The sequence below is a fragment of the Fusarium fujikuroi genome, chromosome FFUJ_chr06 (assembly GCF_900079805.1).
Source record: "Fusarium fujikuroi IMI 58289 draft genome, chromosome FFUJ_chr06".
Taxonomy (NCBI): Eukaryota; Fungi; Ascomycota; class Sordariomycetes; order Hypocreales; family Nectriaceae; genus Fusarium; species Fusarium fujikuroi.
In genome coordinates, this window is record NC_036627.1 from 1,058,665 (window position 1) to 1,084,296 (window position 25,632).

At 49.9% G+C, this 25,632-nt stretch overlaps 6 protein-coding genes; 3 read left to right on the plus strand and 3 right to left on the minus strand.

Annotated features, from left to right (window-relative positions):
• Positions 1–3,111: 3,111 nt before the first annotated feature.
• Positions 3,112–6,116, minus strand: FFUJ_05670 (related to C.elegans LIM homeobox protein; the record flags this gene model as incomplete). XM_023578908.1 has 2 exons in its annotated part: positions 3,112–5,590; positions 5,641–6,116. 2 exons carry the CDS (start codon positions 6,114–6,116, stop codon positions 3,112–3,114), a joined length of 2,955 nt encoding a protein of 984 aa, XP_023431840.1.
• A 1,663-nt stretch (positions 6,117–7,779) lies between these two features.
• Positions 7,780–13,558, minus strand: FFUJ_05671 (probable AMI1 protein; the record flags this gene model as incomplete). XM_023578909.1 has 3 exons in its annotated part: positions 7,780–7,910; positions 7,967–13,025; positions 13,088–13,558. 3 exons carry the CDS (start codon positions 13,556–13,558, stop codon positions 7,780–7,782), a joined length of 5,661 nt encoding a protein of 1,886 aa, XP_023431841.1.
• A 4,746-nt stretch (positions 13,559–18,304) lies between these two features.
• FFUJ_05672 (uncharacterized protein) lies at positions 18,305–19,004 on the minus strand (the record flags this gene model as incomplete). XM_023578910.1 has 2 exons in its annotated part: positions 18,305–18,939; positions 18,992–19,004. 2 exons carry the CDS (start codon positions 19,002–19,004, stop codon positions 18,305–18,307), a joined length of 648 nt encoding a protein of 215 aa, XP_023432815.1.
• Positions 19,005–19,890: 886 nt separating this feature from the next.
• On the plus strand, positions 19,891–20,890 carry FFUJ_05673 (related to alpha-1,6-mannosyltransferase HOC1; the record flags this gene model as incomplete). XM_023578911.1 has 2 exons in its annotated part: positions 19,891–19,999; positions 20,052–20,890. 2 exons carry the CDS (start codon positions 19,891–19,893, stop codon positions 20,888–20,890), a joined length of 948 nt encoding a protein of 315 aa, XP_023431842.1.
• Positions 20,891–21,374: 484 nt separating this feature from the next.
• Positions 21,375–22,385, plus strand: FFUJ_05674 (related to N.crassa uvs2 protein; the record flags this gene model as incomplete). The annotated part of the gene is made up of 1 exon (XM_023578912.1): positions 21,375–22,385. The coding sequence occupies one exon, from the start codon at positions 21,375–21,377 to the stop codon at positions 22,383–22,385; it is 1,011 nt and encodes a 336-aa protein (XP_023431843.1).
• A 667-nt stretch (positions 22,386–23,052) lies between these two features.
• On the plus strand, positions 23,053–24,200 carry FFUJ_05675 (related to autophagocytosis protein; the record flags this gene model as incomplete). XM_023578913.1 has 3 exons in its annotated part: positions 23,053–23,576; positions 23,625–24,078; positions 24,147–24,200. The coding sequence occupies 3 exons, from the start codon at positions 23,053–23,055 to the stop codon at positions 24,198–24,200; spliced, it is 1,032 nt and encodes a 343-aa protein (XP_023431844.1).
• Positions 24,201–25,632: the final 1,432 nt, after the last annotated feature.

Genomic DNA, 25,632 nt, shown 5'->3' on the forward strand with positions numbered 1-25,632 from the left:
GCTCTCACGTTTTTTCGGAGCACAAACAGGTATGACATTGTCGCTCAGCCCTGTGACACTCCCTTGATGCCAGACCAGCTCGAAGACGCAAAAGAGGTGCAACCAAAGAAACAACGCCCTTGTCAGATCAATTGTGAACCCTCAGGCCATGATCATTCACGTTGTCCAGGTGCAGACATGAAATGCTCCTCTTGTTTGGTCAATTGCTTGGCGAAAGCTGCCATGCTAACGCCCACGATGTTCCAGACTCGAGACCCGCTGCAGGTGCAAGACCTGACACGTACAAGGCCAGGGCATAACGAGAGGACATATGCATCAGCACTGTACTGTTTGTATGGATGAGGACGGTAGTTACGGTGCGACAGAAACAGGCTCCGCTTGAGAGTTGACGAGGGACAGAAAATGCCTCACTACAACAAACCCAACTTAACCAAGCCAAGCAAGCTAACAAGGCACATTGAACGGCTTTCAGCGGATAACTTTTATTTACTTGCCTGAGTTGGTAAGTGGCTCCATTGGACTGAATCCCAACAGTCTGGAAACACGAGCTCCATCCATCACAACTCAATTGCTTGCCTGTACTACAACCTAGTTACCTATTGATGGATAGAAGGAATCAACAGCAACATCAGCCATGGCTTGTTCAGGTCATGGTGGCGTCATTCGTCTCGGCATATAGAGCATCATCCTTTCCTTGATGGGTTCAGCTTTTCTTGAATTGTCTCTTGGAATAAGCGCACTTGTTGTTTGTCAATGCCATGCCATGCTTCGGTACGGCAGAGCGAGCGAGCGAGTCTCATCAAGACACACCAATTACGTATCATGATGAGACGTGGAGTCGCGGTTACAGTCCAGTACCTACATAACTGCAACATGACATTTAAACTCAAGGAAGCTATTGCGATCCGGGTTACGGCGTCAGTCTCAATGACGAGTGACAGTTGCAGACACTGCACAAGGCATGTCACCAGGTGTTGGCGTTTTAACCTGCTTGTCGGTTAGGTTGCTGAGATGAGGGGTGAGATGATGCTATCGAGCTTCTCCCCCTCAGTCTCTCGGCGTCCAAAGCCAACCACGGGATTGGTCAATTCAAGGATCGCCGAGCATCTGACAAAGGCTATCACGGTCTGGCTGGTCTGGGTATTTTTACTCTTTCCATGCATCTTTTCTAGACCCCATTTGGCGCCGGCTTGGCCGCGCAACTCAACTGACCACAAGCTTTTTAACAAGCTTACCATTTGCACTGTAACTTAACTGGCGAGGGGTTCCCATGGCCAAGAAAGACAGTGCAATACCTACTATTTTAGACGAGGGGAAACAAGCTCTTTTCTCAACGCAGCAACGTGCATTCTCAGCGGCACAGCTCGTCGCTCGAACCTTGGCTTTTCTTGGCCCCGTGGTCTCGCCTAAGAAACATACAAAGTTGTTGAGACAGGCACCGGCACCACGCCCAAAGCTTCAAACTCAGCTGAGAAGCTATCTTCTGTGTCCGTACTACGAGGATAACTGTGGATGAGGAGCAAGCCACTTCCGTTTTCCCCCGCCATGTACCCCATATTCTTGGCGGAGACGTCTGCTTTAAGTCCAACGAAGATCCTGGGGGACCAGACTAAAACTACCTAATGGTAATGGAGTCTGCCACATGGTTCTTTGCTTTGCGTTGGGTATCACCAAATTCAGCTGCATCTGGGGTGCATCGGTGGCGGGCAAGTAAGACTCAAATCGGCCATTGCGCACCCTTTACAGAGTGTAGATGGTGCTACACAGTATAATTTCACGAAGCCATGAGCTGAGTTTAGCTGAGGAGACCCAATCATCAGGAAAATCGTATTCTGCCCTTGCTCGATACTATCTGTCGCATAACATCCTTCACACCAACTTGAATTAATGATGAAGAAGCAGACGGGACCTCGACTGTCACTATCTCCCGCTTGTCCCTTCTCGAGAACCGGGGATATAGGTAGACTGTTTGGGTGTTGAGCTGCTACCTTCCAGGCTGGTTACAGGTTACAGTGAGCACTGGACGTCATTTCTTTGTGCTTACTCTGCCGTTGTGATATACACAAGGGCACATGAAACACTCGCTCGGTACGAAGACGAGCAAGTTCAGAACTGTCGTCGCCTGGTATCTGACACTTGTGCTGCTGCCGAGTGGTGGCAAAGTGAATGCAACAATGAGAATCAGGCATGACATGACCATGCTGTCCAGTTGGCCTGTTTGACACATACAACTTGGCCCCCGGAACCCGACACCACACGATACATGCTGCATTCAACTCCTTCCAACACCTCTATCTCGGCGTTGTGGAACTTTCACGATCTGTCTTGCATTTGCCTTTGTGTTTTAGCTGTCAAGGGGTGTCTCTTGCAATGGAATGTCTTCCCGAGATCGTCCACGACTCAACTGCTTTGTGACTAACACGTGGGGGCTTCACGACGATAATCACCCGGCGAAATGACCATGTGAGAATATTCTCTCCCGAGTGCAGTAACAATGCTGTTGTCTGTTTGTCTTTATGGAATGGTTTCGAGAAATCCTAAGCCGATTAGTGATGCATGTGAGGGTCAAAGATGCTGTTAGCCGAGCCGAAAGCATCGCGACGAGGGCGTTTAATCAGTATACTTTGTAGTCTGTCCCCATTTCGAAAGCATTGAGGGTTGCTTTGAAGTCAAGGCAAGCTGCTGTCGGACAAATCAATGCTCCCAAAGAATTATCCAGCCGTTTGTCGTTCTGTTTGGCGAGCTGAGGGGTGTCAACCCGGGGCGCCCTTGTGGGAATGCTCGCTTTTCAGCATGTTCAAGCACGATTCATTCATGAGCTGGATCGACGGCTCAAGACAAGTAAAGTTCATCCGATGACACTCGCAATCGAATGGCAGATACGGCTATCTCGATGTACAGTATAGGCTGCGTGTAATCACTGCTCAATTCCTAAGGTATATCTGATGTAGCACCTATAACCAAGTTCTCATCCACCGTCCAGCAACGCCGATCCAATAATAATTATAAAAAGGCAAGTTCCATGAAGGAAGCTTGCTCCATCAGAGACCTCTAGTCATCCCCAACCTGCACAGTCCAGAACGCCTGGTTTCCTCTCCCTTTCTTTGTTTGTTACTTGACTTCCTGTGCAGTGGGCTGTACAGGGTCATTGATTTCCATATCTAACGGTTCGTTGTCCATCCATCCAGAAAAGTCGTCGTCGTCGTCTGCTGCTGCTGGAGGGGCAGATTTTGCCTCTATAGGATTGGCTGACTTTTCATCTTCTTGCACAAGTGAGGATTCGTTGGTGATCATCGAGGGAGGATGAGATGTTCCGCTGTCTGTCACTGTCTGCTCATCACTTGAAGCCCACACTTGATGGTTTGAAGGATCATCACCCGATGGTGTAGCAGGCTGAGAGTCCTCTGGGGCGGCAACGACGAATACATTTTGTCCATTGTCCGGCTCAGGTGCGTGGCTCTGTCTGCGCCGTCCGCGAGAAGGTAAGGGAGGACGGTGTTCGCCATGCTTCTCATTCTCATGCTCATGCTCGGGATGATTTTCGTGGTGAGTCTCAAGAGACTCTACTGAATTGTGTCCAGGAACTGGCTTCCTCGTAGGAACGCTCGTCGGGGGTGCTATCCGCGTCATGCCATTTGTAGGCTTGGGGAGAGGTGTTCCTGGAGGAGGTAGTGGTTGACCTCTTCCCATGGGCTGACTGAGATCAAGATGGCTTGCTTGCTCTGCCTGTCTGCGTGCTTCCTTGTGTCGTTGATAAGCGTTCCAGCCCCATTGTTTGGCTTGCAATGCTGCATTTGAAACAGCCGCCAGCGTAGTCTGTCTCTGTAATGGATTATTCTGATGATCTCGGGAACCATCACTTAAGTCCGCCTCCTCCTCTACTTGAACAGGGACCTCTGGATGCTCACGGCGTGTAAAGAAACTCCTTCCCAGTGACCCTGTCTGGCTCTTGATGGACTCTTTCAAGGAGGCAGCAGAGGAACCTGGTCTTTCATCGGTGTGAGATGAACCAGTCGACGAGGTCGTGTTACGGCGGCCTATGGCAACTGGGGTCTTCTGAGTGTCTTCCGGTACGTCATTGTTGAGGGCTTCGTTTGCTGATGAGGAAGAGCGTGAAGATCGGGTTGACCGTTGGGAAGCAGACGATGACTCCAAAGGCGCATCTGAAATCTGAGGGGGTTTGGGGGAGGCGTCGTGTGAGCGGGAGTGCAAAGCCGCCATGTAATTAGTAGCATGATCAGGCGGTGATGTTGATGGCTTGAAAATATCAGCGTGAGCGGCATCAGTACCCACGATAGGCTGTAGGGACGTCTTGGAGATCTTGGGCTTCAACACTGGGCTTGCCCCCGGTCCCTTAGAGTCGACACTGGTTGATGAAGCAGAAGCAGAAGCAGAAGCCTGAGGGTTGGTGCCTGTCCTGCTAAGTCTGCGCCCAAAGAGACCTGTTGGCGGCGGTGTTGCTTCCATGACTGGGACTGTCTGGCTCTTTTCCAGAGGTTTTGTCTCCTCTGTTAAATCCGGGGTTCCATCAAGATGGCTGACAGCTGCCACATCTCCTGCTGCAGCAACTATACTTTCAGCATCACTAGTGGGAACCGTGGCGTCATCTCCTTCAAAGATACCGCCTCGCCACTGCTTGTGCTCCGTCTTGAAGAAGGGCATATCGTCCCAGAATGGCAATACGACTGTTTCTGCAATGACTTCCTTGATACGATTCTCAATCTGTCGAAGGATGACTGTATAAGTGATTTGTCTCGCACTAACGATGGGCTCGATATCCATTTCCATCTTGGGCATGCTTTGAAAAGTTACCCAGACTCGGTTGCTCGGTGGCGGTTTGATCTTGAACAGCATATGACCCTCAGCTCTCTTGAGAACAGCTGCGAGGACAAGGTTGACTTCCCGTGCTTTAAATCTAGCGCCGAGGTCGATCTTTGCCGTGGCGGCGATTTCAATACGAGCATTTCCTGAGTATTTGACGTCGGCTTCAACGACACATTCTCCCTCAACTGTCAGATCCTTGAGTTTGAAGTTCGTAAAGTAAGGTGCTGCCGAGCCGGTGTCAATTCCGTTGATGGTAATATGAGTAAGAAATGAAGGTCGCTTAACGCGAGAGATCTTTTTAGTGAGCTTCTCACGGATGAAGGCCTCGATATCCTTCGTCTGGTTGATACCTAGGAAGACTCTCCCAAGCAATGCATTCAGCCATCTCGAATGGATGTTCTCTTCCGTAGAGTGAAGCTTCTGGACCAGCGAGATGATATTCTTAACATCGAAATGCAATGGCTTCGGCACTTGGCCATCCACCCCAAAACTCTGCTCTTGGTTTTTGAGCAGGGCAAAGTAGAAATCTTCTTTGGCTGAACAGTTTTCAGAGAACAGGAAGAAAGGTTTAGAAACAGGGCTGTCAGAAGTGAGTTCGGTACCAGCCTGTTTTCGGGACAGTCGGATTGCATTTCGCTTGATGAAGAGTTCGCCTTCAGGAGTGACATCACCGCCTGAGTATATACTGATTTCGTGGTATGCCAGGGAAACAACATGTCGAACTTCAACCTGTTCTTCGTCGTCAAACAACATAAGATGGCCATGTCTGGACAAAGGTCAGTAAAGGGATGTGGGGTGTGGATAAGCTGTACAAACCTCAAAACCACATAGAAAACGTTGCCCGCATTCTTGGGCCGTTGACTCGTACTGTTACTGTTGTTGTCTAGAGGTCCTGGTGTGGGCTTCCTCTCGAATATGCTCCGGTACATGGTCTGATAGACACTGGGACTCGAGGGAGCCACGGTCGTAGATCCCACGGGTGTTGACCGTTCAATAGGCTTCGCATTGATCCCCATAGGCGTGTACTCTCTGCACACAGCGAAGAAGCCGGCGGCTACATCGAGGTCGTTCTCGTGCGCGCGGTTGTCCTTCTTGTGCGACCGCTTAGCGGCCTCGAGGGCGGTTGTATCATCGTCCTTGTCGACGATGGGGCTGTATTTCGGTTCGTTCGCGGTGTCGTCGACGATGGGAGAGGTATAGAATATGAACGCCAGCACAGACACTATCACCAGTGGTATAAAGGTCAAACCGCCGAGGACGTATGCTATAAGCAGAGACTTGAAGGTGGCCATGGCTCCGAATTCCGGAGCCACAAAGGCTCTCTCAAGAGAGCTTTGTGCGCAGGAGGGGCACTATACTACACCCTAGGCTATAGCTAGAGGATACAGCGAGAAGGACGCATCGGATGGAGTGGAAAAGATCAAGGTCGATCAGGTACTGAAGGGAGAAAAAAGTAGTTGACGATGCGAGATCTTGGTTGGGGGAGACGGAATGATTATACGCGGAGTTAGTTGATAGGCTGGCACTTTCAAGTGAGTGTATGTAAGTGACACCGCTAGAGGCTAGAGGTACCATGCCATACCAACCATAGGTACCTTGGGAAGGTCGGGTCGGGTGAGGTAAGACTAAGGTACCTCGAGCTTACGGGCTACATACGTCATGTGATGAATCCACTGGCTGACAGGCCTCCCCCGCTGTTCGCGACTAGGACAAGGTACCTTGTAAAGGCCAATATTCACGGAGACAGCGGCAAAAGAATGAAGGAGCTTCAGCGGGTCTCACTGGAAAATGCAGTGATCAGTCACTAATATTCTCATCCGATGATTATATCCAGTAAGTAAATATCTCAGGCCCCGTATATCGTGAGAGGTGCAGTTCTCTGACGTACAGCAAGATCCTTGATTTGGCAAAACTACTAACGTAGATGATCGCCGTAGAAGCACTAATTCTTCGATGGGAATGGGCTGAAATACGTACCGCACTAACAACCATGAAAGTCGAGGCCGTTTCTGCTGGGACCTGAAACTCAAATCCAGTGGAGGCATCACAAGGTCTCTCTCGTCTCTTGTCTCTGGGTGGAGGCTGCTACATATGACCACTCTCAACTGAAATCTGTCCTCGGCCTCGGTTCACAAGCGCAAACAGCCCATAAAGTCACACTTTATGGCTTAAAGGACAACGTTGGGCTGTCTAGAACCACTAAGCGAATCACTTGCTCTCGAGGTCGTCACTAGTCGAAATGATCAGAAATTTAGTAGACAGGCAGACCTCACATCGCCATCAACAATCAGTCTAATACGAAAGTCTCATTCAGTCATCAATACCCCTCGCCTAGAAACTCTCCAAGCACATCGCGTCTATACGCAAGCTCCTTCTTCTCTTTTGACCACAGCCTCGAGAACATTACATGAATCAATACTTCTCAGGTGAGCTGCGCTATACTAGACAACACCTGGACAGTAGACAAGACAAAAACTCCTGTAGGTTCCTTCCCAGCTTCCCATGCGCTGATCCGATTGAGAGAGGTCTGCTCAAACAAATAATGTGTTGGCTAAAATGCAGTGTGGTGTGGTGTGTTGATTGTTTTTTTTTGGTGTTTTTCCGTCTCCGTCGATACTACACTAGATCGGCAGATCCAATTGTGGTTGGGTGGTTGGTTGGCTGCAATGGCGTTTGCAGAACAGTATTATAAGAAACAAAGACAAAGTAGGAAAGTTTGACAGGTCGTAGCCGGTGTTTGGCTGTAGTAAGGTGATTATAGTCTTTTGGTCGCAGTGCTCCTGGGTTCATTGTCAAGGACGCGCAGCAAAAAAGTCAAGAAAATCATAAGTCTCGTGAAAGTCCGTGAAGGATGTCGATCGTAACAGTTGGTGTTTGCCATACAACAGTGTATTGCTCGAAATGGTGTTCTACAGGTAATGGAATAAATGTATAGGTGAATGAGTCTGCATGTGCTTAAACTCGAGAGCGTAGAGAAGACATAGTAGTATGAGAGTGTGTAAGTCCTGGGTGAGAGTGCGTGTGAGTGCTGTTGCCATGACGGCCTCGCTTGGAGAAATGGTGCAGAGTTCCGACATCATGTTTGCCTGGATGATTGTTAGTATATGTACTCTCTCTCGTTCTTGCTACCACTTGAACCTACCATCGCAACATGCTCGGACATTCTCGAGACGGTCAGCTTCCCTATCCTGCCGCTCGATGATCTCCCTCACATCCTCGGCACTGTCGTGGGCCTCGCTGGCTTCATAAATGTTAACATTATGGGCACTACCACGGCCGCGGCGACTTGTGAGCGTGCCAGACAGCTGGCTTCCCTTCCAATAGCCACTCAATTTGCTCAGCGTTCCAGTGGGGCGCTGTGGCTGAGCCTTGGGTGTCAGAGTTGGAATGTTCATAGACATACCAACTGCAGGCGACTCATTACGGGTTGTTCGAGAGTTATAAGACGACAGAGAAGGGGGTGCTCCAGGTCGTGTCCCGTTGGCCGCGCGCTGTCCAAACTGGGGGTTGAATTCATCAACATCCTCTCGAGTGAAGTTCTCCGCCATGTCCTCGACATTAGCTTGTTCATTGTTGGTACGAAGAAGTAGGTACGAAAGCGAGTTGAACCAGGTCTCGTGTCGTTGTCCAGTAGCGCAAGTGAACTTGATGGTTCGGCCAGGAGAGATGATGACCAAGCTCTTACGATGGAGTCCAGGAGGACTGGGGTTATCGTCAGTAACGACACGCACAGCCTCGATAGGAACACTCTTGGCCTTGAGCTCAGTGCGACCGGCAGTTGAGGGGTCTCGGTCGCTCCAGTAAAGAGTCCTGGTGTAAGGGTGAACCCAGAAGTAGCGGCGATGTCGGTTCTCCGACATCTCTCCACGACCTGTCTTGCGAGTGTACTTCCACAGATACTCACCGATCATGGTCTGGGTGATAGCCTGGATCATGCGGGGATCAGTGTTGGGTCCGAAGCCGGAGGGATCCATGCCCATCTCGCCAGGGCGCATGTTAAATCGAGTGTCAAGCTCTGAAGCGAACGAGGATACAGAGGACTTTCTAGACGCAGCTGTATGCTTCGATGGCGATTGTCTTCCGAGTTCACTGTAGCTGACAGGGTTTCGGACAGTACGCTGGGTAGGCGTAGCCCGAGCGGTGGACGCTGGTGAGGCGGCCCTGTTCCCTGGGGTGGTTGGCCTTTGCTTAAGCGCCGAAGCAGGCCAAAGAGGAGGTCCCATGTTGTTCTGAGGGCCGTGAGACGAGTTGGATCGCGCAGCCTCGATGACTTGGCGGTGGTTCGCAGGCAGAGGAGGAGCATCTTGGACGGATGCTCTGCCACTCCTGGAGCTTCCAGGACGACGGATGGGGCTGGTGTTGAAGACATCGTCAGTGTCACGTTCGTGCTGGCTTGGAGTCTCGAACATCTCCTGTGATCGCCGAATTCGGACCGTGCCTGAGGTGCCAGTGGTTCCAGGAGTTCCAATGCTGGCCATCGACAGGCTCTTCTGATGGCTGAAGGCAGACTGGGCACGAGCCTTGAACATGGCGTCAATGACATCAGCTGTAAGAGATGTCTGCGCACCTTGATCGTTCATGATAACTACAGGCTTGTCGAAAGGTCGCTCCGAGTCCGGAGTGGCAGGCTCGGGAGTGTCACTTGGAGATTGGCCGTTCTCATCCTCAACCATGAGAGGCGATGACCCTTGATCAATGCCGCGCTGGTTCTCAGGTGTTCTTGGCACATCCTGCTTTATGAAAGGTGACTTCATATCGCGGGGCAGAATGAATCCGTCTCTCTTGGGGGTTCGGGGAGAGACAGGGAAGGTTTCGATAGACTCGATGTTGGAGAATCCAAAAGCAGGCAGCGTAGGTGTCTTGTGGACAGGACTGACAGGCTCGACACCTTCGGTCGCAATATCGGACATTACGAGAGTAGGAGGCAGAGGAAGAGGCTCAAGTACAGGCTCGACGTTCTCAGAGGCGATACCAGACAAAGCCAGAGATGGGGCAGGCTCAGATACAGGCTCAACATTCTGTGTAGACAGACCAGAAAACACGAGGGTAGTGGGGGTGGGTGGAAGCTCCTCACGGGGCTCACAACCCTCGGCATAGATGGAAGACAGGTTGAGAGATGGCTTGGGAGCCAACTTCTTTGGCTCGCTGATGGGCTCGACGGATTGAATAGCAATGGAAGAGAGGGCCAGATCGGGGGCAGGGAGATCAGTGGGCTCGATATATTCTCCCTGGATGGCAGAGATAGTCAGCTCAGGAGCCGACTCGATGACTGGCTCGACCTGTTCACCATGAATGGTTGAGATGGTGAGTTCAGGGATGACAGGCACTTGAACCGGCTCAGCGATGGGCTCGACTACCTCACCCACAATGTTAGACATAGCAAGCTCGGGTGCCTTGCTAGCGACAGGCTCAACATTCTCTCCTTGGATAGCAGAGAAACTCAGAGCAGGAGCTGGAGGCAGAGAAGGAGCGACAACAGCAGGGATAACAACCTCGGTCTCAGGTTGCGCAACTGGCGCAACATGCTCGCTTCGGATGGTGGACATGAGAAGCTCAGGAGCAGGGACAACGGGCTCAGAAATGGGCTCAATGTTCTCTCCCCTAATGTTGGAGATGCTAAGCTCGGGGTTCTTGGGGGCGACAGGCTCAACGTGCTCGCCAATGATGGAGGACATTGACAGAGCTGGAGGTGGTGGCATGAACATGACAGGCTCCACAGGTGGCTCGGCAATCGGATCAACAATCTCAGTTGAGATGGAGGAGAGGCTCAGGGCTGGAGCTGGAATCTCATGCTCTGCGATAGGCTCAACTTGCTCAGTGACAATCGTAGTCATGGACAGATCAGGTGGGGGCACCTCAGGCTCGGCCTTGGGCTCGAGGCTATGAGCCATAATGCCAGACAAGGTGAGAGCTGGGGGCAGAACGACAGGCTCAGCGCGAGGCTCAAGGTCTTGAGAAATGATTGAGGTCATTGTCAGGTCAGGAACAGGGCTTCCGGGCTCAGACACGGGCTCAACGCTCTGGTTAGAGAGGGCTGTGAAAGTCAATGCTGGAGGAATTGGAACCACTTCAGGCTCCAAAACGGGCTCAACCTCCTCAGACGCGATCGAGGACATAGTCAAGTTGGGGGGCAGGATCGGTAGCATAGATGGAGGAGCTGGGAACAGAGCCAAGTTCTTCTCCATGTCGGGGTCATGCTGAGCGCCAGCGTCACTGTAGGCCATAGAAATTGGCCTGGAGTCAGCGAGACTGTCATATGCCCAAGAGGGAATACGACGGTCACGATCGCCAGATGGTCCAATTGAGGAATGCATGGAAGCACGTCGGATCGCTGCCACGACACTAACAGGTGACTCAGCAAAGTGTTCATCTCCATCATCCGTCATGGCACCAGTGGTAGACATCTGTGACGTTCCAAGGCCAGAAAGTCTGGGAACAATCTTGACAGGCTCAGTCATCATACCACTGTCAACCATGATGACCTTAGGCATGGGAGGTACCGCAGGTCGTGGTGATGATCCCCGGCGAATAGAACCAGGAGTCATAGAGCGAGCGCGCATGCGACTGGGTGTACCAGGACCTGCTGAATCGTCGTCACTACCGCCAAAATCTTGCAGCTCGGCAAACAGGCTCTGTCCTCCGGCCTGAGGTGTTCCCTCTCGACTACTGGCAAAGCTGACGGGGCTGCTCTGGAAGTTAGGCTCCTCGCTAACTTGTCTGGAGCGGTTGAAAATGCTACGGCTCATACGGAAACGGCTGCTTCTCTGAGAACCAATGGTGCCAGTTGGCGTCTTGGTATATGAGTAGTCGTCCTCGTCGCCAGAAGTCGATGCAGTGCTATGCAGTGAGTTGCTGCTTGCATGACGAGTGAAGCCGGCGGGAAGTCGTGGAGCATTCTTCATGCTACCGAAACCTCGGGTCGTACCCTCAGTCTCGGTATCGTCGCTACCTGACATTTCCTCGGCCCCAGTTTGGAAGTCCTCAGTCTCGGTACCACGCTCATTGGCGGTCTCAAATGCTGACTCGCCACCTTCATTAGCGGTTTCGAACTGTTCAGTATCCGTTGGGTGAGAGGTCTCAATACTAGGGAGAATAGTCTGGGTGCTGTTGCTGAGAGAAGACCTGGAGATCATTGGCGAGACCGAGGCGCGAGGAGAAACATCATGCTGGTCCTCCCACTCGCCGTCGTCGGTGATAACCTCTTGTCTGCTGGAGCGGAACGATCCAAGCAGACGGGGAGGCTTCTTGAATTCCTTAGACTCCTTGACACGAGACTTTCGGTGGGGCTTGTGTTCACCCGCATCGCTTCGTGCTTTCTCGAGATCATCGCGAAGATCCTGAATGATACGTCGAAGCTCAAGCTTTTCAGTCTTCTCACGGTGAAGCAGACCTCGTTGACTCTGGATGGTTCGCTGAGCATGGGAAAGAGATGACTTCATAGTCTCGGTCTCAAGCATGGCATGGCGGGGAGTACCCTTGATAGGGGACACTGGTGGCGAATGCTCTGGAGTGAGATGGTCGGCGGATGATTCAAGATCATCGTCGCTGGCGCGGATGCTGGGCTCCAGTTCTGTGACGGTGCGTCGCTGAGATGCGAAGGCCCTGGCGAGCTCCTGGTTCTGTCCAGTAAGGTCGTCGATTCGGCGTTGCATGGCAGCACGCTCACCCTCTGCCATGGCAATATTGCGCTTGACGGTACCAAGCTCAATATCGTGTTGCTTTACGGCGGCAGCATGTTGGTCAATCAATCGTGCGTGGTGCACCTTGACCTCATCAAGTTCTCGCTGAATAGTCACTTTTTCCGTCTTGATGACATTGAGAGACTGAGTGAGTTTCTTTTCACGATCCAAAGCTTCCTTGTGTTGAGCAGTGAGCTCTTGCAACTTGGTCTCGAGATTCCAGTTCTCCTCCTTATATCGATTCTCACTCTCATCGAGGGATTTGAAGCGTTGTTGGAAACCCTCTGCTTCAAGCTCGAGTCGTGCCTTTTCGGCTTTCAGATCCTTATTCTCCTCGTCTCGCTCGGCGAGCACACCTTGCAGATTGCGAACTTGCGCGATGAGAGAAGTACTAATTTCGGCGGCGAATTCGATGTCGTGAACTCGGTTTGAGGGCTGGTTGCGAATCTTTCGATTAGGCACGGTCAACTTCGTAGGCGACCCTGTTGCTTGGCTCTCGAACTTGGAAGGGCTCACGGATCGCTAGAAATAATGTCAGTCAACTGCAAAAACGGTGTGCTGCTAGCAATGCGAAAGCGACATACTCTACCACCCTTGTTCTCGGGCGCGAAAGGTGAATTGGGGTTGACCTCATTGCTGGGAACTCTTTGCTTGGGCAATAAATTCCGGGCGGACTCTCGAGTTAATGTGTTAAACTCCTTCTCGATGCCAACCATTCGCTCACGAAGCTCTTGTGACAGTTCCTCCTCGTTGTTCACCTTCTCAATCTCCTTAAGTTGTTCGGTGAGTTGTTTGCGCTGGAGAACCAAGGCATTACCCAGTTTTCCCGCCTCCTCAAGGCGACGCTCGGTCTCTTGCAAATGAGCAGCGAGCGCTCGCTTCGCAGATTCTGGGGAAGCAGGGCCGGTCACGAAAAAATCATGATCGTAGTTCGAATACCGGTGCTGAGCCGGCACGGGCGCGGGCGCAGGCGGCGTTGTTGTGATAAAAGGGTCGTATTGCGCTGCGCCGGGAGCGGGCAAGCTTGGCTTGTCGGAAGCCAGTGAAGAAGCCATGATTGCAGAGCAAAAGTGGCCCTCTTCCGAAGAGGGCAAGGAAAACTTCCTCAATCACGCCTTGAAACCATCAAGATACGCAGACGGACGACGTAACAGGCCCGTCGCAGGGGTGATGGCTCTGTGTTTGTGGTGTGTTGAGAGTTTCGAGCGTGTTGTGCTGGCTAAATGAAGCTGGGTCGTGTTTGTTGTTGAAAGACGGGGTACAGCACCTGTTAAAGTACCGGTACCGTAATAGATTAGACAGACCAGTCAGATTGCAGCAATGCCACCTGCAGGGAGAGTGCGTAAGATTGGAGCTAAGGTGCTGGCTGTGCTGTAAGAGAGCAGACCCGGCTGCGAGAAAAAATAAAGACAATTCCCACAGAAAAAGAAAAAAAAGAAGATATTATGGAAGAAAGTAGTGCAAGTGAAAGTGAAAGTGAAAGGCGATTAGAACCGTAACAGAAAAGGAGCTTTCAGTAGCAAAGAGAGAGTTCAGAGAATGAGTGTAATGCAGCGCAAACGCGAGGAACCTCGAAATGTCGGTCGGTCGTCAAGAGAAAATGCGATTGGAAATGCCCAGATTTGCGGGTGAGTGTCTAATTATTGACACACTGGTCGAACAGCGAATGGGCGCCAGCGATTCTCCTTAGTCAGGTACCGCAGAGCACACAAGCGCACAACGCACAAGCAAAGCAGAGCAAAAGCACAGGCAGACTGCACGACACACACAGTGGGTTGTACCGAGACCAAGACCAGTAATTAGTGGGAATTTACCCCTGTTGACTCTGGTTCAAGCGTCGCGCACCTCTGACAGAGGCAGACCAAGGCAGTTGTGGTATTTGGAGGGCTTCTGGTGCTGGTTCCTGGAATGTTTTCTCGACGACTTATGCGACAGCGATCTTATTGCTCATTCCCGAGGGGAATTGGCAACTCGAAGGATCTCCAACTGCCGAAAACGCTTGTTACCGCTCAAGGGGCGCTCTGTCACCAATGCAACCAAGCCAACGGCGACAAAGGAGGCGTAGACAGAGTTTCCCAGCAGTGATGTGGGCGTTTGTTGAAGATTTGAGGCGAAATAGAAAGGACGAAGAAAAGAGAAGATGAGTCCAGACCCTCGAGAGAGCTCGCGCGCGACAACGAGAGATGTTGATAATTATGGTGCGCGCTGCTACCTGAGCTTCAGGTGGAGTCTGCTCCGGCGACAAAGTCTCTTTTCAATTCCAGAGTGGACTGGGGTGGATCGACTGATTTCAAGGGCGGCCGGCCGGTGACGTTTGAGGTTCTTCGCTAGGAATTGGGATGTCGCCCTTGTAGAAGGGTCCGAGGTTGGCTGAAATACGAAGCAGTAGGAAAAGGAATTATGCCGATGCACTAGTGATTGAGATGTCCCGTCCGTCACACTGAAAACTGAGGAGCAAGTTATCCCAAAGAATCGCGTCGAAGTCGATTGTCCTTTAGAAAAAGAATAATGAATGGATGGCCCCGTGACGGTGACCTAAAGGACAGGACAGTATCGAAAGGGGGACGACGATGCCGAGTGATTGGTAGAGGGCATCCAAGACTGAGGTCAGCCAAACGCGCCGTCTGTTTTCCCTTTGTTTCCGTTCCGTTTCCTTCGGGGCTATCGCCTATCGCCCGTCGGTATCGATTGGTTTTGCTGTTGGGTTAGTATTACGAGTATGAGGAGAAAGAAAAAGAGAGAGAGGGAGAGAGAGGTCGTGGACGAAAGAAGAGAAGAGGGAATGGCATTACTTTTGTGAAAAGGTATTTGAGGATACGGTCAGGTAAGGAGAATGGAGTATCGACGGGGGAACAGCTGCTAGCTCAGGCCAGGCCCAGGGTGAAGCGAGAGGTGAAGTGAAGCTGAGCACTCTGATTCCTGCTCTTTCTTGTTTTTTTCGGGTCTGTCTACCATCTAACTTTACTCAACGACGGGGTTTAAACAAGGAACAGGCTCCAGTTTGCAGGCTGTGCGTTCATGGGAATCTAAGCAGCCTGGACTATCTACAGTGAATTCCTCTGTAAAATGCCCGAATGTTGCTATTCCTAGCTGCCAACGAGGTACCAGCTAGTTATGGATTGGATGACTTGTGGCATACAGGCCTTTGTTGCTTTAGCGGTCCTGCACGGTACCTGATGATTTCCGCTGTTTTGCCCCTGCGTTGTTAGTACCTGCGTCGAGCTTGCGCTGCTGGCTGCCGAGATGTACATGGACAAGGGACATGGCCTGCTGACTGCACTACAGATTCCTCTCGTGGAAGCCTTGAGCTCTTGTGCTTGAAGTATCAATGACTGGGATGAACGTGGAGTCTACAGTGGAACGTGGAGAGTGGGACGGCCGTGAAAGACACCGCATTATTGATACATAGTTAGTAGCTAAAAAGGCTCACTTGTCTCTGGATGATACTTAGCTCGATCTGCTAGTCAGGCTGAGCTACTCAGTCATTGTTTGTTTATGTTCCGATCATGTTTACTCAATGCATTTTCTGTATCGATTAGCGATGTTGCTTCTTATCAGCTTGGTTGTGTAAAGTGTCGTACCCAATTCTGCGCCTGAAATTCCATAGCAAGGACCCTCAACAGGTCTGTGTTCCAGCTTCGAGAAGGGGTCAGACAAGGATATGCTTATTGGCTACGTAACGAGCGGGATTGATTTACAATGCTACTGTAGGCTACCCGCTATGCTCATCCCAGCTTTATTCTTTTGCGTGAGTGGACGAATGAAAATATTATCTTCATCTACAACCAGCCAATGTATGTACAGTACGTTTCGATTTCGATATAAGCATTTGCATTCTGCATGCGGTTTGGAAACTTCAACACCGGCTGTGATAGGTCAGTAGCATCGACGTGAGGCGTTCATCAGGGCTTTTCATCATCGTAGAAGAGCTGCCACACTTTCTTTAGTCGCCGTTAGGCGTTTGCCTAACGTCAAAGACTGAGCTTCCAGCCCGTCCACCAAAGAATTCAATGCCGCTAGCAGAGCTGCCAACTCATCAGCACGAGCCAGAATCTTGAGTGATCATCCGGCGTTGGAACTCAATTGTAGGCATTTTCCTTGTTTACTCAACATGTCTCTGTAGCAATGAGCTCGAGATGCATTGCCACTCTCGAGGTGTGTCATCTGGAGCAAGGCTGCGGGGTTTATGCAAACGATAGTGATGGGTAGGGCATGATTAGCCTGCATGTGCATGCAGTAGCGGTTGCGAAGCTCAAGGAGAGTAGCCTAGAATGGTTGAAAACAAACAAACAACATGGCGTGATTCGTGATATTGACTTTTGGTGACCTCTAAAGAGTCAACAACACGACACCATCACCAACCACCACCAGGAATTGATTATCTGGTATCACATGCCGTCATCGCATCATCAGCAGGATGCGCACAAAACCGAAAATCCAATAAGCGCCCAGATTCCTCCAACGGTCCGCATAAACACCCTCATTCATCTCATTTCTCTGCCAAGGTTGTCCTTGACCAGGGTCTCTCCTCGGCCAATTACGCTTAGTTGCCAAACCTTGTTAGTTAGCGGAGACGATTGACTAACTTATTGGCCTTGCAGGCTTTCACCTTTGTCCTCTGTCGGTTGCTTTTCCCCAATAGATGTGATGTGATGTGATATGATGCTTGATCAGATCTGGATTTGGAGCTGCCCGCGATCGATCCAGACCGTGTCCAAAAATAAAATGGCAAGAACTAAAAGAAGGTTTTCTTTTGCTTTGCCTGCATTGGATCATTCTGTCTAGTTATGCAATTCTCAGCTCCGTTTGGCCAATACGAGTTTCCGACATGCATTGGTCTCGAGCTATCGTTTGGCGTCTTGGCCAATTGCAGCTCTGTGGGCAACTCCTCTACAGACACGTCAGAACTAACCTCACATCTCAATATCGCTTCCATGCACTGCTTTGACGATGGCCTCTGCTGGTGAATCATAGTTCATGTATCCTGCGGGAGAAAGGGGTTTCTGATTTAAGAGAGGGCATCGTTGGACAATGCTTCTGTCAGTGGAGCGAACGAGTACCTCTCTACGTGTCATTAATGTTTCTGTGACAATGTGTTAAGGTAGCATCTGTCATATCAACAAACACTGTGGCAGTCATTATCGTAAGCAACTCCCTGGACTCCTCAGTAGCCAAACAGCAATAGGTCCCAGTACTCAGAGAAAACACAATTCATCTGCCTCGGTCGGTTTAATCCTCAGTTCAAGGAGTAACGTTGGATTTTCTGAGCTTGAAATACGTGGGTACAGGGTAGCAACTTTCAACATGCCCCGTCATCGAACATATCAGCACATAGAATCACAATTCATTCAGGCTCTCGGAGAGACAACAAATAGTACAATGGCTTTGGGTCAAGTCATGCCTCTTTGTAAAAGGCTTTTCCATGGCTGGTTAGGTATATACTTACCCTCAGTGAGACTGTCCATGACTTCGTCTGAAGATCAGGGTCCAAGTGCCATAAAATCCACGGTCATGCAAAGACCCTACTCACAGAATGTGAATTTTTCTCGAGGAATGCTCATGCGATATTATCTAGGTTCGAAGTTAAGATAGGTAGCCCCCAATTCACTTGCTCTTCGCACAGCTTGCAAGGCATTAGGCGAATTACCAATCTCAACAAGGTCTGCCAGGAACATCATCAATGTCAACTCTAATGATATTATGCTATATATTTAATGCTTCAAGCGTAATCTAATGCTATATAAATGGCACCCCCCGGAACTCCCATCAACCTGGAGGCGAGACAAAAAAGTACATGGGCGTCAATTATGTGCTGGCAACTCAGCAGGCCCATTAAAGCCCTGTACCGGAGTCCCAGATAGCTCTTGCGGGTGTGGAGGTTGATACTGATAGCCTTTCGAAGCATACACGTACTGAGATTGTTGCCAAGCATCCGTCATCGGGTTGCTGTTCGAAGTTTGTTGTTGCTCGCCCTGTTTAGCAGCCTTTTCGTTCCTGCGCATCTTCCAAAAGAGATATATAACAGCCACAGCCATGATAGCTCCGACACCAACACCAGCTCCAATTCCCGCCTTTGCACCGGTAGAAAGCCCTGCGGGTGCTTCGGATGGCTCTGGTGTATCGGACACAGAACTGGACGGTATGGATGCGTCGCTTGTCGTAGTGGAAGAAGAAGAAGCAGATGTCGTAGAAGACGTGACGTCCGTTGTTGCCGATGTGGTTTCGGTCGTGGACTGGCCACTAAACATTGTACCAACAACGTCATATCGAGTCGCCTTTCGGTTCCACGTTGCCCAAACTTCGGGGTCAGATGGGAGTACATTGAATCTGCCGACGCCACTATTGCAACAGTTGGTGTTGTGGTCACAGCAATATGATGTGTCACTGTTTGTAACGTTGGAGCATGAGATCAGGTCAGTCCCTCCTGTATCAGCGCCTGGGAAGAGTAAGTATAACTGTGCAATATCTTTTGTATGATCCTCACCAACCCAGGCAGAACATTGCACACTCAGGCGAATTCCAATTCTTATCCGTACATGAACCTCGCACCGTATTTCCATTGCCCCCCATGCATAATTTGTTCGACAGGCATACTGTTCCTAGGCCCCCAGAACAACAGACTCTCTGCTTTGCACTGGGATCACAAGGATGGTCTTCGGCTTCGAGGCCGTTGGGATAGTAACACTTGCTGGCGGCGAAACATAACTGCGAGAAGGAAAGAAATAGGAGAGAAAGGATGAACCTTTTCATCCTGATAGTTGACCTGCACAACAGCACAGAGAGGTGTGTGTATCATGAAGGAAAAAAGAAGCACAGAGTTTTGAGGGAAAGCTCAGTAGAAAGGACGGAGGACTGAAGAGCGACCCAACAGACCAGAGATTAGACTCATGCAACAATTCGTCTTTGGGAACTGTTGGTTGCACCAAACTTGGCAGTTCCAGGGAATGTATCAGAAGCTGCACGAAGCCGTTGGTCTAAGAACAATGGCCGTACAGAAACAGACGCTCGCTGGCTGAGCCAGCAGTTATCGTCCCAAGGAATTGTCCCGATCATCGCTTGATTCTGGGGGCATCTCTAACGAGGGCTGAAGTTGTGTTGGTTGTAGATTCCACATGAGACCATATCGTGAACTCTTACTGGTGTGTTGGTTGAAGACAGTTGTGGTTAAATAGTTTCCTATACCGGGCGGCAACAGAGGATCGATAATTGGCTGCAAGAAGTTGTATCCCGACACGGGACTCGGCCCCACACCGATTCAGGGGTCCATCATTAGTCGCTGCGGCTAATCGTGACAGGGCTGAAATTGTCTTATTGTAATTCTACCTGAAGCTGATCGCATTCTTATCACTTCAATTCCCTTTAACTCAGAGTAGTCGGTCTGGCCACGATGTTGTCACCGGCTTTTGCGCACCGAAAGTATGTCTACAGTGCCTCAATAGCCACCGTGATCGTCATCTTCTTGACTGTCAACTACGCATATAGTGGCAGGATAAGGCGTTAGTTGTTCGCAAACCCTCAGCTTGGATTGCTTGCTAATACACACGATAGCAAGTAGCTTATCTGAAGAGGCACCATTGCCTACGGCTCCTGTCACTCTGCAACAGGAACCTTTTCCACATAAGATATGGCAAAGTTGGAAAGACGATTCAGAAAACCCGACTGATAGAACTGTTGGCTTTCCACACCAATGGCGTGTAGTCAATCCTGACTGGCGGTATGAGCGCATTACTGATGCCAATAATGACGCTTATGTTCGCGACCGATTTGATGCCAACATATCAGACGTCTTTACAAGCCTGCAAGACCCAATTCTCAAAGCAGATTTCTTGAGGTACCTGATACTGCTGCGCGAGGGTGGTGTCTGGGCTGATATCGACGTATACCCCCATCAGCCAGTATCGAAATGGATCCCGAAACAGTTTCAAGGCTCAGTGAGTCTGGTCGTTGGGATAGAGAATGACCATCACAAACAGCCCATCTGGCCTGGCTCCCCATACTCTGTGCAGTTATGCCAATATTCGGTGTTAGCCAAGCCAAACCATCCTGCCATCAAGACGCTTGTGAGCCAAGTGGCAGGGGATCTCAAGAAACTTCTAGAGTCCAAGCAGCCTGGAGAGGCAGTTTCTTTCGAAGATGTGATGTCCACTACTGGACCTTTTGCTTTCACAAAAGTTCTCATGGACTACTTCAAGGAGTCCATGGGCGTGGAACATACTGGGAATGAATTAGATAGACTCGAAGAACCTCGATTGATTGGTGATGTGCTTATCCTGCCAAAGGATAGCTTTGGATGGTTGCCTCAAGAGCACGCTCATGATAAAGGAGACCCGATTATCCTGGTTGAGCATTTATTTATCGGGTCATGGCGAGATGGTCATCCTGGATGATGGCCAGAGACGGTATATATGGCGTTTGTGATATTATAGGAAGCTTTCCTGAAGTTATGGTCATTCAAAAATGCCCAAGGAAGCCGCAAGGGGGACTTATATATACAAAGGAAGCGCCCCAGTTTAAGGTGCCACTGTCGATTGATAGATCATATCCTCGTGCTGAAGCTGGCCCAAAGATGGATTTGGTCTCAGTGCGGATGAATTCCTTTCCCACCAAAATAGCGTCATTGAAGTACAATGAGATAATAGAGATCTGATTAAGACATCATATCGATCTCAATGAGAAAAACTTGACAATTGCCAAATGCCGTCATTCAAGTTTGACTGGCTCACACCTCCTGACACCAACGCTACGCGCAGTCACATGATCATTTCTAGATCCATCCAGCCTAGAATCGAGAAACTTTGATTTCCAATCTGTAACAGTCGCATTTAAAATCCACCCCCGTCACTTCTAAATTGACCACCGAGAACCACAAAGATGGCTGATTCAACAACAGAACCACAAGCGTCTGCCCCGGTATTCAAGAAGCGAGGCGCAAAGGGCAAAGCAAACCTACGCAAACGACCAGCGACGCCACCTCCCGCCGACAGCGACGATAGCGACTACTCATCGTCAGAAGACGAGTCGGGACAGCGCGTTAAGCGGCGCAAGAAGACTGCCACCGTCACAGCATCCTCAAAAGACTTGGCAACAGGGAAGACGGATCTTCAGGCGACAGTTTATACAGCAGACCGCAATGTACCCATTACAAGTACCAATGACGCGACAAAACATAGCAACTGGTACGATGAAGACTCTCAGGATGCGCTATCAGCGAAGAACCTCCTAGGCTCAACAAGGATTGCCACAAAAGACTCGCAGCCAGATGGAACATACAAAGGACTCGCAAACCAGACTACTTTCATCCAGAAGAACCCCGATGCGCCCAACAGAGCGAAAGGTCCTGTCAAGGCCTCCTCAAATGTCCGTACCATCACAGTTATGGACTTCAAGCCAGACGTTTGCAAGGATTACAAGAAGACCGCTTGGTGTGGTTTTGGAGAATCTTGCGTATTTGCCCACATACGTGACGATGTGAAGCAAGGCTGGCAACTTGATAAAGAGTGGGAAGAAGTTACCAAGGGGAAGCAGAACCTAGGCGGTACCGTTGTTGCGAGCGCCAACCGCGACAAGAAGGTTGAGAACACAGACGACGCAGACGAGATTGCTATGCTTGAAAAGATCCCTTTTGCATGTATTATTTGCGAGGGACCATATAGGGAACCGATTCAGACGAGGTGCGGACACTACTTTTGCGAGCCATGTGCTCTTAAGAGATACAGAAGAGACCCGACATGCGCTGCATGCGGAGCTGGCACGAATGGCGTATTCAACTCATCGAAGAAGCTGAAGAAGCTATTGGAGAAAAAGAAAGAGCGCGAAGAGCAGAAGAAGAAGAAGAAGAAGAAGAAGGAAGAGGAAGAGGAAGAGGCTCAGGAAGAGCAATGAGTACTTTACCTCCTATTGGACTTGGGCTTGTAGACATGTATTTCTAACAAAACATCTGAAGAAGAAAAGATACCACGATATCCCGAATAGAGCACTTGAACACTTTATGCAAATTCACTGACCATGGCTAATTCTGCTTCTCTTGTCCTTGTGATCCAAGCACCAGACTGACTCTCATCTGCCCCAGGGAGGCTCATGGTATACACGTGAGCAAAGCTTCTGGAAGATGACGTGCATGCTGATAAGATAAGCCCAGCTCCGTACCCGCTTCAGTCAAGCTCCCCCATCTCTGAGTGGCTGTCCCACGTCACGGCCAATGAGGGGTCCAGGCATATCCGTACATCTCCATGTGATCGCCTCACCAGTGAAGCCTATTACTCAGGCACTATAACATATTTATTTGTCTTTCTTTATCAGTCTTCCCCCCTCTCTTTTCAGGCAGACGTGACGGAGAAACGACAAAGTTTTCTAAAGCCTTTCTTATTCTTTGGAACTTCGACTCCTTTGTATCCCTTTACCACCAAGCTTATACAGAATCTCAACCCCGCATTATTTCAGCGATACAGCGTCTGAGTCCAAACTACGACAAGCTTATCTTTCCGACTCCTTGAACATCAACAGGCATCATATCTATCGAACAAGCGAATCGAAACGAAACGAAGTCATCATGAACTACATCTACTCCACAGTCAACACCCTACGGGATCGTTATACTCCCGTCTCTCACAAGTCAACCTTCCGCCAGACCGGCCAAATCACCCCAGAAGAGTTCCTCGCTGCGGGCGACTACCTCGTGTATAAGTTCCCGACCTGGTCTTGGGGTGATGCCGACTCTCCCGAGCAGCGAGTAAGCCATCTACCTCCAGGAAAGCAGTTCCTCGTCACACGCAACGTTCCTTGTCATCGACGCCTAAACGATGACTTTGCTGGCGACGCAGGCCATGAGGAAGCTCTCGTCAACGATGGCGAAGACTTCAAGGGAGCTACTGGCGACGATGAGGATGGTTGGTTGAGGACCGGTGGTCTGGCTAGTTCCCAGCCGTTGAAGGTCAAGGAGGTGAGGACGGTGGATGACTCCGGAAATGTCGGTGATCGAGAGGTTGTCGAGGATGATGACGAAATCCCTGACATGGAGGATGAAGACGACGATGAGGCTATCATTCGCGACTCTGGCGCTGATTCCAAGAACAGGTTTGCTACAAAGTTCGCATTCTATGAAGATCTACTAATAACTAGCAGCGCTCACCGTACATACACTCTTTACATCATGTACTCCCCCTACTACCGAACACCCCGTCTGTATCTCTCAGGCTATCTTGCCAGCGGTCAGCCACTGCCCCCTAACGACATGACAGAGGACATCGTAGGCGACTACAAAGACAAGACAGTGACGCTTGAGGACTTCCCCTTCTTCGCCAACAACATCAAGATGGCCTCTGTGCATCCTTGCAAGCACGCCTCAGTCATGAAGACTCTACTCGACCGTGCCGATGCAGCTCTTCGTCTGCGTCGCGAGAAGCTCCGTGCTGGCAACAGCCAGACACCGTCTGGAATGGAAGGCCTGGTAGACGAAATTGGGAAGTTGGATGTCAAGGGCGCTCAAGAGGCAGCGGACAAGGATGAGTGGGAGGAGGTCCAGGAGACCGAGATCGATGATCAAGAGGTTGCTATCCGAGTGGATCAGTACCTAGTTGTATTCCTCAAGGCAAGTCTCTCCATGCTGCGTATATTTATTCTCCGTTTCCTAACATTTTTTTCTAGTTTATGGCCAGTGTGACACCTGGTATCGAGCACGATTTCACCATGGGTGTCTAATGGGGCGAATCTGAAACTAGACTTGTGGGCAGGAGATGCAGATGGTCATGAAAGTATGGACTGGGAATCACTATATCAGGAGAATAGGCGTTGACGGTGTTCGAATGTTAAGATCTTCTATGGTAGCGATTGTATTCAGACAGTGTGGATTCTTTCACTTCCAGCATGAATATACGGAAGCCGCGGGTTTATATGCGCCTACCTACCTTAGAGGCTTAGGATTTCCACAGAAGGCAAGTTGGACAAATTAACTTCTGATTTTAGGAAGTTAAAATGGCATAATGACGGTCGGTGTATTTCGCGAAACCCAGTCTCATCTCAACTCCAAATCAACACTCGAACCAGCACCATCAAGATCATCATCAAGAATCAGTCGCTCATTGATCAGTAAAGACTCCCGATTATTAGTCTTGTTTATTTCAGGATGATCTCTCGTTTAATCCGTCCTCTCTTCAAACTGCTTCAAAAGAGGCGCCCGCCCAAGTGTCTCCCACCACCACTTGACTCAACAAGGTGGCCGATTCCCTTCTCACGAACAAATGACACGATTCATCTACCAGAAGACAGTCGAAGACACTATTGCTGGTAAATCCATTTCTACCACTATAGTAAACTAAGCTTACAATTAGCAGCAAACATACCCTGGTATAAGAAGATCTTCTCCTAGGGGAACTTTCACAAGTTGGGATCATCTGCAGGCATCTTTGTAAGTTATAGTTTATTTATTTCAGTCTGGCTAGTGTCTTGTCTAAGACCCCATGATGACAAAACGAGGGAGCCAGAAAACCTGTGACGTTGAACTGAAGTCAAAAATACCTGATCTAATCTCCCCTAAACTTATACCAATCCATACTAAACCATACTAAATTAACTGATGTCTTTTTGTCATTTATAGGATAGAGGTCCTAAGCTTTTCCGTTGCATCAAGTTTCTCCTTCAGCCCCTTGCGGCATGTCAACCGGCTCGCGTATCAACCCAGTACTTACTTGAACTTGTCAGTCCGATGACTGTCACATTATCAATGTATGATTGATGTGCAACTTATCGCCCGGTACCGTGTGTGTCTTGACTCAGAAGATAGGAACATTGGACAAGGCTTTGAATGAAAGAGCCTGTCAAAGATCGCGAAAAACCAGCCACAGCAGACAGAGATACTGGATCGATGAAAAAAACAGTTCCTTATTGCCCACAGGCAATTTCCTTGATATCTACTGATGAATGTATCCTTGACTCCCTTTGCTACGACCCAAACCTTCACGTTGTTCCGCGAAACCCGAAAGATGAAGCCTTGCTCCAGACTACTCCCATTTCCCCATTTTCGCCCTAGTCCTTCATCCGATTCCGATACCAACCTCCTATCATTCAGGGTATTCAAACGCAGACCTCCACCAATGTTCCAACTTGCGCAAAATAATTCCAAGTGAGCCTGTCC